The sequence below is a fragment of the Cloeon dipterum genome, chromosome X, assembly GCF_949628265.1.
Source record: "Cloeon dipterum chromosome X, ieCloDipt1.1, whole genome shotgun sequence".
NCBI lineage: Eukaryota > Metazoa > Arthropoda > Insecta > Ephemeroptera > Baetidae > Cloeon > Cloeon dipterum.
Window position 1 is genome coordinate 18,000,574 of NC_088790.1, and position 17,344 is coordinate 18,017,917.

General features: G+C 45.2%; 1 protein-coding gene across 2 annotated transcripts in view; it reads right to left on the reverse strand.

The window, feature by feature from the left end:
* The window catches only part of LOC135946185 (ecdysone-inducible protein E75-like), a 37,821-nt gene that overhangs the window by 15,745 nt on the left and 4,732 nt on the right, over positions 1-17,344 (reverse strand). The window contains exon 1 of one of the 2 annotated variants that reach the window (XM_065494270.1): positions 2,141-2,440. The exons of the other annotated variant lie outside the window; for it this stretch is intronic. Coding sequence (XP_065350342.1) covers positions 2,141-2,246 — 106 coding nt within the window. The 5' untranslated portion in view covers positions 2,247-2,440. Of the gene's footprint in view, positions 1-2,140; positions 2,441-17,344 lie in introns of those variants that run through there. 2 annotated transcript variants of the gene reach the window in all.

Genomic DNA, 17,344 nt, shown 5'->3' on the forward strand with positions numbered 1-17,344 from the left:
AATTATCTGCGTTTAATTTATAAAATCAATGTTATTTTTTTTCATGTGAAATTTCAAGTTTAATAAACTGCAATGTAATTATTATTTTATCAAGAGAAGATTGATGTAGCAAAATTTTATACAATTTTATATTAAAGCATCAAGGGCAGTATAATTAACGAAATTTGAATAAATTGAAAGTCAACAGAGGAAGAGTTACACTCCTTTCCAGTTGATTTAAATTTAAAATTTAGTATGTGATCAAGGTTCGTGAAATTTTGGCATTTCTGAAGCAATTTCCATCGGAATTCCCAGTTTCCTTTCCTTAAGATATTTCATAACTTTCTTCTCGAATCGAAAGTAAACGAGCAACGTGACTCGACTAGCTTTGTACGAATCAAGACCGTCCGCCGAGCACATCTGCCGAGCCGGTTGCATAATTGGCCAAGTCAGCAGGCGCCCGTACGAAAAGCGTCCGGTAGCGGTGGTGGCGTCCGATTGCTCCACCACCGCGGCGACCTGATAGTGCGTGATAAGGCCTCGAGCTACGCACGTACGAAAAAGGCCGAACGACCTCGTTAGCGGCGGGTTCATTGGCATCTGGCGCGATCTAGGTCAGACACTAATCTCCCTCTCCCTTCGAGTGGCAGCGAGCGAGCGATTCGCAACCGCCGCTGAGCTGCTGCAACCACCCAAGTTCATTGACACCGGTTGGGAAATTCGGCTGACGCAAAGACAGATTATGCCACTTTGGCGGATTTGATAAGGGCGAGAATGAAGGATGGGCGCTCGATTGCCTCCCATCTGAGTGAGTGACCCACAAATTTGCAGCTTTTTATCAGCAATGATTGCACCTTTGGACAGAATTTCGAGATATCGCTACCCTCGGTCATTCACCTCCAACCCAAAAAATTGGATGATTCACATGTTCAGCAGATTTTTTCCAGGCGTTTCTATAATGAGTTACTTATTAAAAACTTTTCAAGTGCAGCAAGGTGCAAAAGGCTTGCTCCTAATCTGAGGAGGATGAAAGTGAATCTGGACTGGATAATAATTTCCCTCTCGTTCGCAGATGATGCTCCGGTGAAAAAACAGTTGAGGCGAGGGAGAAAGTTGCAATCACGACATCAAAGAAAGTGTAATTTTGCGGACAAGAGCAAGTAAGACCCGTTTTGCTTCTAATTTATCGACGCATTTCGAGCTTGCTCGCGTGACGGACTTTAAACGGCATTCTTTGAGAAACAAAAGCTTGTTTACTTTGGCCACCTCGGAACTGGAGCATCCCGAAAAGTGCATTCGGAATGCACGGCGGCGCGGCCGGCGCAGGGGACGGCCGTTTATTTCTAGCGCGTATTGGCCTAGTTGCAATTTTCCCCTGTAACTAAAACCTCTTATCAAACACAGGGTGGAGAGCACGTGCTGAGGTCGCAAGGGATGCAACCCCAGGAAGGGATACAGACATCGAAATCATTTTATAATAATCAAATTTATATAAGACTTGACATATTATGTTATGTTCCCCTTTCCTGTTAGAAATTAAATCCATTTGCCTTGAGTCCTCCTTAAGCCCGAACACGAAAGTCAAATCTTAAAATTGACAATTTGGCTGAAAATCAGCCAATAGTGGAAAGCCTTTTGACAACGGAGCGATAACGTCATTCAGCCAAACGCACATATTGTGCGCACACATTTATTAATCGTACAAGGATAGCCGAGTCGTCGTCGGTCGGGAGCAACGAACTAATCTCTCTCGCTTGCCGAGTGACCTAGTTAAGTGCGCCTATGCTTTCCATTAGCGATATTTCTGAGCGGCCTAACGCCGAGGCTAGCGCGGTAGGTGAATACCCTAGCGACCCACATTCGCGCGCTCGCCATGAAAACTTTCAATTTTAAACGGCGGCCGCTCAACTTTCTATGCTATAGTGTGAGCAACGGGTTGAATCACTCGCTGGCCAATTTAAAAGGCCGCCAAATTCAAAAGTGCATCGAGGGTGGAAACGAAAACTGCACGCGGGGGTTGGACATGCTGATGAGGGATAAAAATTGACAAAAACAAAAAATATTTAAATTTGAAAGACGGAAAAATGTCATCAGAGGGTAGCAAGTCCACAAAATTTAAACGAATTATGACACTGGTTGAAAAACAAAAGCTGATTTTTACCTGCCAAAACGCGTCCTAACAAGTGATCGCTGCTGTCCTTTGACAAACATTCGTCAAAATCCACAGTGGCGATGGCCTCAGTGTTCCTCCTTTCGGTGACAGTCATTTTTAACAAATTGTCAAAAATATTCGGCCGTCAGGAAATCCAAACACGGTTCACTAAAGTCACCACTTTAGCACGGGTCCATTTAAAAAGCTCCAAAACAACGAACGAACTGCAGTACGATGCCGAAGCTGCGAGCGAGCAGCGGCCAATATTTACGGTGGAAAGTGTTGTCGGGCAATAACACAAGGAGCCGAGTGAGCAGAACGCGCCGAGCGGCGGGCATCAGAGGGAGGGGCGCAATCGCGGGCGGGAAGGCTCCGTCCGCTGCATGCACTACTCTCAATTTTGAATGCCATGCCTCACCACCAGTGAACTTCAGTTTTGCATTTCAGGCTGCTGATTGTGAGAACGATGAACCCACGAGATTAAATTAAAATGTAACTTTTTTAATATTAAATAATCGTAGCAGAATGATTTGAATTTGTTAAGGAATGTGTTTCAATTAAATTAAATAGCTGTACAATTTCCATATATTTAAAACTGGGCTAATCAGAAGAATTCATTTCTCACATTTTAGAGCATCTGATTTTAATGGACGTGTGACAGATTTTTGCGGAGAATGCCTTTCAAATTATGCATGAAATTAATAATAAAGAATTCAACTGTTTATGGGGATTTCCAAAAGAGCAGCACTGCTGCGCAAAAATTGTCTTGTAAATTTTCAATATAATGCCTTTGAACGTGGGACAGGAGAATATTTTCAGTGCGATTTTTTAGGATAAATTTTATTATTTAGTTAAAACAAGCAAAAATTGGAAATGCGCAGTGACCTCACACATGTGAGATGCAGAACTCGCAATAAAAGCACCTTATGCAAAATTATAATTCTCACATTTCACACATTTGGTGTTAAACGGCTAAGAGCAAAGCACGTTTAGCCCGCAACGGGATTCATTCCACGCACGATTCCACTCACTTTCGTCTGGATTTCTTTTCGCCAGCTACATAATAAAATTCAATTTTCCTTTCGCAGAGCAGTGAGAGTGAGTCAATGCCCTCGGTTCGCAAAGTGGAGCGCCGCGCTCATAACAAGCGCGTTAGATATTTTCTCCTGACAAGTTGCATAAGCAGAATCGGAGACTCTGCGTCAGGCTAGCGCCGTGCCCGAGAAAAAAACGTACGCGGCACCTCGATTTCTCAACTCCCACCCTTCGAAAGGGCAACAAACTCCAACGTCGCGGTGCAGCAGGCGAAGAAGAAAGTGAAATTGCAACCGATGCCAATGAACTGCATTTCTCCTGCTTTGATACAAGCGAATTCATTTGGATTGAGTACAGACGAGCAAACAACGAAAGTTTTCCCTCTCACAATTGCGATGCCAGAGTTGTGGATACATACTTTCAATTTTCACGCCGCAAACAACGAGTTGTTGTTTTTGTCTTGATACGAAATTGAGAGCGATGGCAGGTTCTTCCTGCTTTAACACAAAGCCCGACGAGATTCCAATCCGAAACATCATTCACCTTAATTTCTCTGCCCTCGGGATTCGAGCAAGAAAAATGCATTTTAATTTCCTCGCCTGATAGCATAAAATAAGCCCGTTTGCGAGACACAGAAAGGTAATTTATATTTAGAAAATAAATAATGAAAAAATAATTTGCAACTACAAATTTAGAATCGCTCATTTTTCCTCCTATTTTGGTATACAGAAATCATGTCGACCTGATTCCCGTACGCTTGGTAAGCAACCTCCCCCGCGACCCTTAAGCAACGCTCCATCAAATTCCACAAAAATAGGCAGCTGCGCGCTCTAGGGATAAACAACAATTGTTTTCATAACGAAAATGCACTGGGGCGGGTTGTTTGTTGGGAGTGCGTCCGCCGCCGAAGAGAGTTCATTGCCCGGCACGCGGTATCTAGGTCAGCTAAACCAAGCTCTGGCGACATACTAAAGAGAGAGGAGCTGCGTTGTGTGTGTAGTTAGTTCGTTAAGTTGGTTGCCTTTGCGTTGCGAGCGAGCAGTGAGAGTGAACGACCCGAATCTGGGTCGCCAGCGGCTAATATGGAACAATATTTTATTTTTTGAGCACACACAATGCCAGAGTTGAGACGCATCATGGTGGAGAAACATAATCACAATACAACTGAAGCCACTTAAAATGTTCTTATCAGCAACTGTGCTTTTTATCGCCAAATATATTTTATCCGCCAGATCCTGTTTTTGAAACTAGATTCTTAAGGAACGGACCTTTTTTTATGAAAATTCGAATTGACAATCAATTTTAATTTATTTCACTGAATCATAGACATGCATGCTAATTTTGAATGACGATGTTGGCAACTATCCTCGTTATTGCTGATTCGACTTAGCAAAATTTCTGTGTTAAAATTTGCAGCGAGTGCGGCACATGAAATTCAGTTGTAATGAACTTTCCATGGGAAATAGCCGAGTCAAGTGCACGGACCAAGTTTGCTTGGTGTGATTTATTTATCATTTCCTCTTGCATTTCATTCATTTTTCATAAGCCTCACGCCTGTGGTTGTTTTTTGATTAAACCAGTGCATTATTCATAAATTTAGTCCGTGGCAATGACGAAAATGAGTTCCAGCTTCTCCTGACTCACCAACACCAAACTATCGAATACAAATTCTGCGCATAAGCATTAGTCATTGTTGCATTCGGATGGCAATTTTTGTCAACAATTTTTTATCTATTCTGTTCTCGAGAGGCACGTGCCGGCTGCTAAATTGGTTGTTTTTTAGACTGGGCTCTCAAGGGCAAAGGCCTGACCCATTTTCGTCGCCAACACCCCGACAAATTCGGCTGGCGGAATTGGGAGCGGGGTTGGATTTCAAGGCTTTTCCAGCAGCGCGCGCGGCCTCCAGCGCGCAGAGGTCTTTGTCCTGAAAATGGGTGAGAGCAGGCCCATGGCTGAATTATCATTATTGCTCGATACACGCAGGCTGACACGGCCTTGGTTCATATTAGAGAGCTCAAGCAGCCAGCGAGAGTGCCTACAAGTGAGAGTGAGCCGGAGCTATTGACCCTCATGTAGGTCACGCGCCTGTGTAAAACGCTCCGAATACAGCGGGGTCCGACCCACTTCCTTCTCCTATCACGGTGCACTTTCCTGCTCTTATCAAACACCTTTTCTACATTTGCTTTGTTAGGATGCATGTTAGAGATGCCGCGTCTCAAGAAAGAATCACTCTCTCCGTATCGTTGCTGGGAGATAGAAAGAAAGTGAATCTAAAACCGAAAGTAATGCGCCACTTTCCGCCTCCTGCACAATGAGACGATTGTTTGAGATTATATGAGAGAGTGTTCGCTATCGGTTTTTCGAATGATGCACGAAAATGCACATTTTGCATTGTTGCAAATGGAATAAGGAAGGGTTTAAAGTTCTGATTTTGTAATGCATTTCTCTCTGCATACAGCAGGCATAAAAATTAGTGCTGATTAAGAATTAATGTGATACATATTTTTCAGCTTCGCTTTCAATTGTTGGTAACAGCCCCTCAGAATAAGTATTTTAGTTTGCACTTCCACTCAAATGTCGTCATCCCACATGCTTCCTGCATAAAAGATGATTCGTACTTTATGTTTAAATTGCAAATCCGACGCATCATTGGCTAATGAACGATCCGCGAGCTGTTGCTCAACCACGTTCGTTCTCTTTCATTCATTCGAATCTGCGCGTGCGAAATGGTCGCCAGAGAAGTTCGCGCTCAACCCCATTCATCCGACGGATGCTACTATTTAAATTTCCAGTCTAAAGGATTTGTCGCTAGACATTCAAGGATCCAGATCCTGCTCGCAATGACCAAATTGTGTCAGAGTGTTGAATGACGCCATCAAAGAACACGGCACATATTATTGCACACCAGCAGCAGCGCGAGCGAGTAAGCGAGCTCGGTCGGAGTGAACGAACTGAATTGGGAACACGGCTCCATGCACTAGGAATGCACGTAACTTTCGTTATTGGATTGGAGCAGCAAAGCGGTTCAGCGGCGGCACAATCGTTTCCAACACAACAGCCTTCAACTACTTGCACTGAAGCTCTTTCTTTGTCACTCGTGCGTGATTGTAAATAAAAGCGCACTTTATTTGCATTTGAGAAAAATCGAGCTTGAAGTAAACCATTGAGCAACTAAACAGGCCTTTGCTGATTGAAAATTAAGTGCAGATGTGTTTTGTTTAATAAGTGAGTGTTTCAGTCTGACCCATGAAATTAGACGCATTTTTATTGAGCAAAACACTATCACTTTGTTAGGGGTTTACCTGACGATATTACGATCAATCGTCAGGTAAAACCCTGACACATTTTTACCAATATTCGGCTGCGCAGATAAATAAGAGCCAAGATTTAAATCTAATTTGAATCAAGGAGCACACCATGATAGTCATATAAGCTCTCCTGGATATGGAATATTTCCAATATGCCGCCACTCAGGCATCGAGTTCAACCCTCTCATCCCAGAAGCTCACAAGAGGCAATCAACCCATTTTCCTCAAACAGCAAATCTCCGCCTCATAACGCGCAGAGTGAGTGCACAATGCAAATTTTCCAGTTAGAACGCACTCAGCCATTACGGTGCGACAGGTTGCATAACACACCCGCCTCCGCGCGATTTTCTGCGAGAGCATACAAATGACGTCTTGCGTGCTGAAAAAGTGGCGATAAAAAGGCAGCGCCACGATTGGCTGCGACGAGTCATCTTGCAAGAGTTGTTGGGCTTTGTGTGTCGTGCCCCATATGAGGGACGTTCACCCGCGTCCTGCATTTGCTCCGCTGGTGACGTAAGCGCCCCCCATTTCAGCATGCCCACCAATGCACTGCGAAAACTTTCCGAGCGCGAATTTCCCCCCGTTCGGAAAAATTGTTCCAGTGAGCTAATACACTCCTGCCTGCCCGCGACGATGATTATCATTGGTGGCAAGGTGGGGTGAGCGGCCGAGGGGGAGGGAGGGGGAACGCGCTTGGTTCGGAGCACTGGCCTACTCTCAGGTCACCGCTCCGTGCACAAAGGAAAATTGTGTTATTGTCCGCGGTGTTGCGAGCGCACTATGCTCATGTTCCAGTACTTCTCTATTCAATTAGCGCCGCTTTTCAAGAGTGGCGTTTTATCTACACCCCTGAGTCGGCACTTAACCTAATAGTCGAGGGGCGTAGAGCAATAGAGCGGTAGCCACGTTGTAACATGTTGATCGAGCAACAAGACGATCCAATTTTAGAAAATAATATAGCTGAAAATGAACATGTAACATTTTAAAAATGTTAACATTATTTGGTGATTTATAGTTATTGGTGTGAGTAAGCACTAATAGCTGCTGCCTTATAAAATTATTCGCATCAATTAGAACAAACGCCTGTACAATGTGGGGGCTCCCAATTGGCTTTTAAGAATTCACTCGTCAGTCATGGCTTAGCACACATAACGCCTATGACTAACCAACTATACTCTCACTTTTTTCGACGAAAACGAATCTCACACGGCACACGGCAGCACTCTCTACTGAGCGCCTACCTGTCGGCGTGAGGGAGAAGGGAGCAGCAACCTACTCAAAGGTCGTTCACTCGCTGCCACCGCCGAATTTTTCGCGCTGCTATTTTCGTCCATTTAAAAAGGGAAACTCGTTTGTTTCCACGCGCACCCAAGACACGCACGCGGCAGAAAAAGTAATATGAATTAATGTTCATCTTCCAATATTATGGTTTCAATGTGAGACAAACAGCGTAAAGAATGGTAATTTGACTTGATTCGCATTGAAATACAATAATTTGCAAACAAAATCAAAATAATATTTGGATGCTGGTTGTTTTCCCTTTCATCATTATTGATTTAACTTTTAAAATATAGCTTTGGATTTTAATCACAGATTTCTATGAGAAAACGGGCCCTTACGCGGGCATAGTTTCTCGCAATAGCACTAGCACAATCATCCGCACAAGAGGAACAGGATATTAACAATTAGAAGTTAACCCTTCGAGCTATGGATGAAAATAGATAATCTTCATTTCATCGCGCCTCGATCTCATATTTTTTGTTTCGTGTAAATTGCGTAAATTGCATAACATTAAAACATGTAATAAGCGCTGCCCTGTGCAGTCGAGAAAAACCGGCTGATAATTCTGCGAATTGGCTGAACTTGTCAAGTTTGTAAAAAGTTATTTATTTTGTAAATAAGCAAATTTTGAATTCGTTTGTTGCCACTGACTTGTCTATATCGCGTGGGCTTTTATCAATTTTCCAGCGTGGCGAACAGAAAATCGCTGCCTTAATTGAGGGCCAGTGCTCCATCTCGTGGTTCACGTGTTCGCCGCAGCCGCGCTACTTTCCGCTCGCGACTCGACGAGGTTCAAAGCTCTCTCCATAGAGTTCATTCGCATCGGCCTGCGCTGGCCGTTTTGAAATTCCGCGGCACGGCAGCTCTGCAGCCCGGCGGTGCAATGCACTTGCTTCACTTATTCGTCTGTAATTAATTTTGCACACACACTCAGCCGGCTGGAGCAAGCGAGCGAGCGAGCGAGTGTTTTGTTTGTGATTCGTGCGAGTCACGCCAAGGGGGACAATGCTTGCAGCCAGGGTTCGCGGAATGAAACTTTTTTGCGAAAGGAGATCGAATTTATAACACACTTGCGGAAGGTTTTGCAATAGCTTGTGCAACTCCTTGGGTGCATGATTCGATTTACGCGCTGATGCAATTGATATATGTAAGAGAAAAGCTGCAATCAAGGAGGATAACAAGGTCTGTGCGAAAATTAGTTACAGATTCCGCGAAAAGATCGCCAATGCACGTGATGAAAGCATATTGATGAAATGCATTATTCGTTTCATATTAGCATTGGTTTTACAAAGCAACAAAGCCAGTTTGTTCTCTCACAAAGAAAAACCAAATTACTGTGAATTTTAAAAGCTTTTACAATGGCCGCAAATAAAAGCAAAAATAGCAGCAAATAAAAGTTGACTAAATCAAATTTATGACTTTTCATAAAACATAAAAATCAAATGTTCATCAAGTTTAAAGAAACGGCTCTTTGCGATTTTAAAAAGCTTTTAAGTGAAAGAAATAGACTTTTAAGCAGAGATTTCGTTTGCATCGCATAATAAAAAAACGCCTCGATGCATTCAGAATTTTATCCACGTGCCTACAGTTTCCTTAGAGATTGCAAAAAAGCGTCTGGGCCCCACTTTCTGCGAAAAAGGAGATCCTCCACCACCAGACACCTTTGAGAGGCGGTTCCCGGGTTGAATTTCGTGGCAATTACCCCGGCAGTCAGTCTGGAGTCTGGAGCACGTTAATGGGGGGTGCACCGGGAGGAAAGGTAAGAGCGAAAGCGGGGGTGCGTCAAGCCCAGTCAGCGCCAACTCAGTCAGTCAGGGGGTGCGAAAGGGAGCTAAAATATAGGGTGGAAAGACCGAAATGTACCCCAATGGTTTATAAATATAGAAGCCTACATGCTTCTTTTGGTATCACTTGTTCCCGGTGAAAAGTCGGGGGAAAGCGTCGGGCGTTGCGCGGGTTGCCATAGTGACAGGCGCTTGGCTGGCATTCCGGCAAGGGTGCGCCCGCTGCCGCCGCGTGTCCAAAAACTGGGGGGTTGCCACGGCAACCAACGCCATGGGAAGGGTCGGGAGAACACAGACGCTTTCGTTCCTAGTGGGGTTGCATTAAAAATAAAGCAACGTGTGCACCGCGCCCGCCGCCGCCACCGTCGGAGTGAAGAGGGCGGCGGCCGGCAATATGGGGAACGCATTTGGAACTCATGTTCAAGGGCGCACGCTTATTACCAAAACTAGGCCCGAAATAGTACATTTATTTGTTTGGTACCAAGAGAGGGAAGCCAGACTATTTTGGTACCGACATCTTGCATCTCTGTAGTCCACAAGAGAGGGAAAAATGTTTTTTGGAGAATATATTTTCAATTGAATTGTGTCAGTGGCACAGTGAGTTTTGTTAAATTATCAGCGTTATTGAAAAAAAATCTACCCCGTATTTCTTGCAAGGAAATCACAGCACACGCACACTTGCTGACAAATTTACACGCCCGCTTTGCTTTCAACCTTCACCGCCAAGGTGCCGTGACCCTCAAAATTTTCAAGAACGATTGCGAGCAAGTGCAATGACGCCAGTCGACCAGTTCAGTCGAGCGTGTGATTTCATTTTATCAGTAGTAAAAGTGAGAACGAAGCAGGCAGGACACGCACGCAGGCCGAAACTCGCTATAATATTTTGTCATAGTTTTGTTTTACGTTTGAAAGGCTGGCGGGTATTTTCGGACCATGATAATCCGACAGTCAGTTTTTAGAGTTCAAGCAAAATTCGTGATGAAAAATAAAGTTTCAAGTTGGTTAAAGAAATAAATAAAAGTGTTTACTGACAATACCATTTTCCTCCATTCATAGTAGCAACGTTTGGATTAAATTGAAAAATATTAGTTTCACGACATTAGCTTAAATGATGCGACGTTGGCCCAATGATCAAGTAAGTCTGATACATAGCTTCTAGTTAATAAAATTCCCACGACTGACAGATCGAGACGAACGATCACAGAGCGAATATTTTTATTTCGCGGCGCACGACTCGGGGCAAAATGGCCAGACTCGACGGAGCGAGCCTTTGTCGACGGTCGTAGTGCTTTTGACCTGACATTCGAAGGTACACAGCCCGGAAGCTTCACATCAGCACACAGTGAGCTGCAGGAAAACCAGCCTCACACATTCAGACTGGCTCTGCTTTTTACAACTCCTGCGCGCGCTCTCGGGGAAAAAGGCGACGTCACAAGGTGAACGTCTGGTCAGCTCCGAACATTCAACTTTCGCTGCTCGCACAGGCATTGCAATAAAAATGAGTTTCGAGCGCGCAGCCAACTGCGACTGCCTCTCGCTGCAGTTTGACTCGCTTTTTCTCACTGGGTTTCTCTTGTCTTGTTTTGCTTGTTACTTAATTGTGGTGTCGGTCGGTCGGAGCTTCTTCTCGCGCGAGCCTAATGAGTAACTTGATTAATTACGCGGAAATTCGGCGGTTTGGAGTGAGACATTATTATTTCAGGTTGGAGAGGAAAATTATATTCTCTGAATCAGTGGACAATATGGTTCTTGAAATTTAAAAATAATATTTTAATTCAAGGAAGCTACTATGAGGTAGATTTTAAATCAATCTCACTTTGAAGGTATGATGCTAAACAAAAGCAACATGACGTTTTGGCTCAATTACAAGCTGATGAAATGATGCGAGGCAGACATTTTTTCTTCCCGTCGTCTGCATTCTTCGCCCAAGGCAGGTTAATCATCTTCCAATAATAACAAACCCGAGAAATGACCGTCACGCGGAGGTGGAGCAAGGACTCTGCTCGAATTGTGGAGCAGGGATGTTCGAGTGCGTCTCAACGCCGCATCCTTATCAGCGAGCGCGAAAAGATGTCAAGGAAGAGAACGCGGAATTAGCACAAATTGACATTGATTCGGACGCCGACGCACCAACAGTTTAGTGTGGCGGTCGTTTTTAGCTACGACGAGACCTTGCATCAAACCTAGGAAGTAGCGCTCAAGTGCGGCACAAATACAAATTCGCAATTTGGGTCACGGTCCTTTTTCGTGTTAATCTATTAAGGAACGGGTAAATAAGATTAGCTAGGTGATGCTCACTCGCGGAATTAGGCCGCTTTTCGTCACTGATTCTTTTTGGGTTGAATCAGCATACACAACACTATTGAGATTTTGGCTTCGAGGCCACTAATTCTTTATTCAAAGATTGGACCAAGAAGATCTTTAATATTATGCAATTTATTCTCGATTCAACGAAGTTGGAGTCAATAAGTATTTTATTTTAAAACCAAACAACGAAATACTCTAAGTAATTTTGAAATAGTAGAATTGGTGAGTCAGAAAGGCGTTGGCTTATATATTTTAACACTGATACTATCACGCTTGCTAATCGTTTTGTTTTTCTCTGCCAAGGTCACTGCTGCCGTCGTTTCTTCACCCCAATTTCCCTGCTGACGGATAATTAGGTGGCCAGCTGAATAATTCTGCCATTTTTGCATCCGCAACATCTGCGCCATTAATATCGTGCTGGGAGGCCAAAAAATAGACAAAACACGAAACTCGCGTGCAGGAGGCAGTCCGGCATAAAAATCAAACGCCTTTCCGCTCTGCTGCTCTTGACTTTTGGTTTGGGAACTTTCGGCTAGGGAAGGGTTCAAGGTTTCGCGAAAAGGATGATTGTGCTGGGCGACCTTCAAGCGCCATTTCCGCAGTAAAATAGAGCTGACGAGTGTGGGCGAGCGATCGCGTTTGGGTGGAAACGACCAATTTCGGACAGATTGGCATCTTAAAATTTCCTTGCTTCCGGTCCAAATAAAAATTATTTTGGCTGGTGGTAGCGCTTTTTGTGATGAAATGTATCAAAGCTCAATTTTATATTTTTCCCCTTCAAATTCACATTAATACATTGTGATGTCAAACTTATAAAAAGCAATTTATAAAATGTGAAGAAAGAAATAGAACATGTTTCATTAAGAGGAGAAAACAAAGTTCTTTGATGTGGTGAAAGATTTTGTATGGCCTCAAAAGTATGCATAAGTCCAAAATTGTCCGCCTCCACAATCTATATTATATAGTAAGCGCACATTGGGCACGCGGAGCTTTTACTTTTTTCAAGGCCTGCCGTCTTTTGAGCTAAAGATTTATCGGCCCGTATGATAATTATTTCTTTTGGTTTTATTCGCTGTCGGAGCGAGCAGATCAGATCCTTGACCCTCGAGAAGAGCCTCCCTTGGCAGGCGGGAAGACCAATCGCACGCAGCCCGCTGTCGCGTCTCCACGCCTCGTAACCTTGGCCTAGACCCGAATATTAACGACCAAAACTCGGCACCCGAATTTCGCGAGCTCCTCTTGCCAGGGGAAATTCGCACTCACAGGAAATTGACGCCGTTTATTCTGCGCACCTCTTCGATTAGCTATTTCGCACAGATCTCGGAGTGCGTAACTCGATTTCCATTCCTTTTTCCGCTCATTTTCAAATAAAAAACTTTTCAGCAAGCGACTGTATGTTTCCAAATTTTATTATTAATATTACAATTTTTTTTCATAAATAAGAGCTGCAAGAGTTATTTTGTCAACATATTTGTTCAGGGAAACATATTAATTAGATTAGGTGCCTTTAGAAACAAGTTAAAAGCACTTAAGTCCTTTAATTGCAGATGTTTATTCTATACACTATTAATTTTTGCCTTTTAAGAGTGTTTATGGTTTATTTGGCAGGTTTTTCGTGTCTGCGAATTAAAAATAGGCTGGTTTGGTTGGATATCAAAAAGATTACTTTTGAATTAAAAACTAACATAAAAAATAAACAAAGATTTTGCGCGAAATCTAATTAATGTGAATCGGAATTTTTAATTAGGAAAAGTCTAAGCCTAAGTTTGCGACAAAATCATCCTGAGCACATTCACTCATTCCTCGCACGTGCTCTCAAAATCCAAGCGAGTGAGGCCACGCGATTTCATTACTCGTGCCCCCTCGTCGCGACTGCCTTTGCTTTTTACGCGGCGCACAGGGACGTACTTGCTCACAAAAGTGCTCTGTACTCTAATACTTTGCGATACTCGCTTTTCATCCCCGAGAAAGGAAAAGCTCATGATGTGTGTGTGTGTGCACGCGTGTTCGCTGAGGGAAGGAGTGGGTTGCTGGGTGAGTGGGTGGGTGGGGTACGATACGCAATTATTTCAGCGAAGGGATGCAACGGGGGAGAGGATGAGTTCATCCATGCAACCCTCTGGCGTGCGTACAGTCAGTGTACTGTATGTGTTGGCATTATTTTCCCTCCGCGCCGGCACATCGCGGGGGACACAGGTGCATACATAATTGTGTCATGTGCAGCATCCACCCCTCTCCGGATCCAAAGGGGTTGTGTACGGCGAGTTGCTGGGGTCGCAGGACGAGGGAGCTAATAAATTTTTGCTAGAAACGCACAACAGTATTGAGTGTATCTATCTGGAAATTAGTTTCGACGCATTACAGTCCCTTGGTGATTTTAGCTCATCTATGTGTGAATTTAATTCTAAAGCTGGCAATAGTCTTTGATGTTTTGGGAAAATAATTGATGTTTTTCATTTTTAAAAGCCTGAGAGTTTCGTCAGAGATTGTATTATCTTTTTAACGTGTTTACTTTCCGGATTTCAGATTTTTTGCTCAAAACTGCGAATGATGGTTTTATTACGCTATGCGTTATATTTGACATTGAAAGTGTCACTAAATCGGAGCGTCATTATCTGCACAAAGACACTAACATTTGTCAAGGCGCACTCTGCGTTTGCTATCTCCACAGTGCCAGCCATGAAACTTTGCAGCTCTCTGTGTTTATCTCGCCAATTGGTCGGCGGCGGAACCTTGATTTTACGCCAAAATTTGGCCATCTGCTGATAGTGACGAGCATTGTTGCAAAGGTTGCTGGGCAGCTCTGTGTAGGGCACCGGCTGCGCGTCGCTCTGTGTACAATAAAAGCCGCGTACTTTCAAGTACAAGGGCGCGTGAAGTGCCTCGCGCGAGAACGCATTCTATTTCGAGAGTTGCGCTCATCCGGCGGCTTGGCGGATCTGCCACTTAGGCTGATGCGAATTTCGCAAAAAGCGCTTAACTTGTGCAAGCTGGAAACTTTTATCTCCCCGACCGGCTGCCCCACATAAACAGTTTTGCAAATATCAAACAGCAATACTGTGGCATTCAGCTAATTAAATACTTTTTTTATGATCAATAAGACGCAGCCCGTTCGAAAGGGTGGCAACAACTGCAACAAAGGCATCAAAGGCGTCGCTGCAGTGCGGCCGTTGCACCAAAATCGACCCATTGGTCTCGAAACTTGGACCGAGGGGGAGGAAAATCCATCCCCGGGGCTTCTTTTCCGCACCCCAGCCAGAATGCAGCTCGCGAGAGCCGCGTGGAAATTCGGGCTGCAGCAGCGCGGGCAGGGGCTGCGTTTCTTGCGTGTGTGCACTTGGGTCGATAGCGCGGGGCAGGTACGTGTATAAATGCACACTTAGAGCCAGAAACAATTTCGGCGGGGTGCATTTCCGAGTGCGCGCGCACCGGCGGATGCACCGTCCGCGTCTTCCCTCGCGGGGTGCAGCGAGGCCCGTCGAGGGGAAGCGCGAGGGCGTGGGCGTTGCAGAGCGGGGCGGCGGCCGACCGGCGGCGAGACATGCAGACGGGTCGATATTGCAGGCCCCCCTGCATGCACTGGAGAGCGGGAGAGAAAAGAAAGAAAAAAAGAAAGGAGCGAGAGAGAGAGAGAAGCCATCCTCGAACACCCCAGACGGATTATGCCAATTTTTTTATCCCGTCCGGCCGCGCTCTTAATGAATGAAGAGCACCTTGAGCGGCGGTTTGTATGTAGGTGAGTAAGTGTGAGCGCGGCCTTGCCGGTGGTGCGCCGGCAAAGAGCATCTCCGTCCCCGATAATGATGATAAAGCAGCGCGATCGCGCTGAGGATGAGACAAAGCGTCTGGCCGAGGTCGGCTGGCCGGCCGGCCTCCGCTCGCTGCCACGGCCATTGTCAAGCGCATTGCTCGAGGTGCGTCCGTGAAAATGATCTCCGGCTTTGAAAATTCGCAGCAATGACGTTGCCTATCGGAAATCGGTGGAGGCCGTTCTGGCAAAATATCAAGTAGCCTTGCAAAATTGTCCTAATGTTGGCGATGTAGGTGGAACACGTCTATCTGATGAAGTCTCGTTAAGCCACCACAAAATTTATCAACTGCCTAATTATTTTACCTTCAGAGCAAGAAAAAAAGACGACTGTTATGCAGGCAAGTCGCAGGAGACCATCAATCACGTTTTTCCTCGATGTAGGAAAATAAAATTCGCGATGTCGTGGGCAGGCAGAGGCCGTGAAATAGGTAGGCTCAAGTGGCTGATAAGGCACGAAAATTTGACCGTGATGGGGCCCTCGAGGCGCACCGCACGCCAACGGCAAAGCAAAAATTAGCTTGACAACAAACAGCCGCGTGCAAACCACCGGCAGGAGACTCTTTTTGCAAGGCCCACTTTTGCATCATCAGCAGTAAGCGTTGGAAAGCGCATTTATTTATGATATGGGCCAACTTGGTAAATTTCGGTTTCTACTGGGACAAACTAAAATATAAGATGCATATATGCAGATTGTTGATAATTGTTATCTATCTCTCTTCCTTGAGGTCTGATTTAGCAAAATTCCGTCTTGCAGCTTGTTAGAGGGGTGGGGTGCGCTTTTCGCGTGCAGACCGACTGCAGCTTGGTGGCCGGTCCGCGAGCGGCGGCGGCGGTGGCTGCGGAACGAGGTCACGCCATTGACCCTGGTGGCTGCCTCAATGCACCACCGTGTTCTCCACAGTGTCTGGCGCGCATGTCCGCCCGTGTGCACCGCCGCACACAAACAACACACCCCGCGCTGGACCGAAACCCGGGCGGGCGGGCGTGCCAGCCAGCAACTGGGTCAGGAAAAGCCGGCCGGCGAAAAACCGGGCTGCGATGCCAACCCGCGAAAGCAACTTTTACCCTCCGGTAGGGTGGGACTTCTCTCCCTCCCCCACCCGCCCACCGCCAGACCGACCCACTTGCTTTGGCCGGGTGCACCGGCTCCAATTACTAGATATTTATATGCAAAAAAGATGTCTGGTGCAGCGCGCTCAAATTGAGTGCGCTGCTCTGGCTGTCTGGGTCAGTCAGTATTTGCGCAGCGCCAGAGCAGACATCTGACACAGACTGAGGTCACAGGGTGAACTGCAACACCCCACTATGCATCCAGGCACTCACTCATAATCTACGATCTAGGTCTCAAGATCTCGCCACTCCAAAGAACACACAATGCCCTGTTCACTTGCTAACCATGAGTTTCCAATGCTTCTACAGGCCAAAAAATGCAAATAAAAAGGATAAGACAAGTCTTTTATTTCTCTAACGTGAAAATGTTTATTTGCGATTTTTTTGGAAAGTCATAACAGAAAAATATACACACTTATAACCCTCCAAAGGCACTTTTTATTTTCAAAAGCGATTCACGAGGCCTTGAGCCGTGTCGGCGCTAGAAAATTTCGCGGAATTATGGCAATTATAGTCAAGCAGGAAAACGTTTTTTCTTCGCATTTTCCATGGAGATAGCACGTGCAGCTCCACGCTT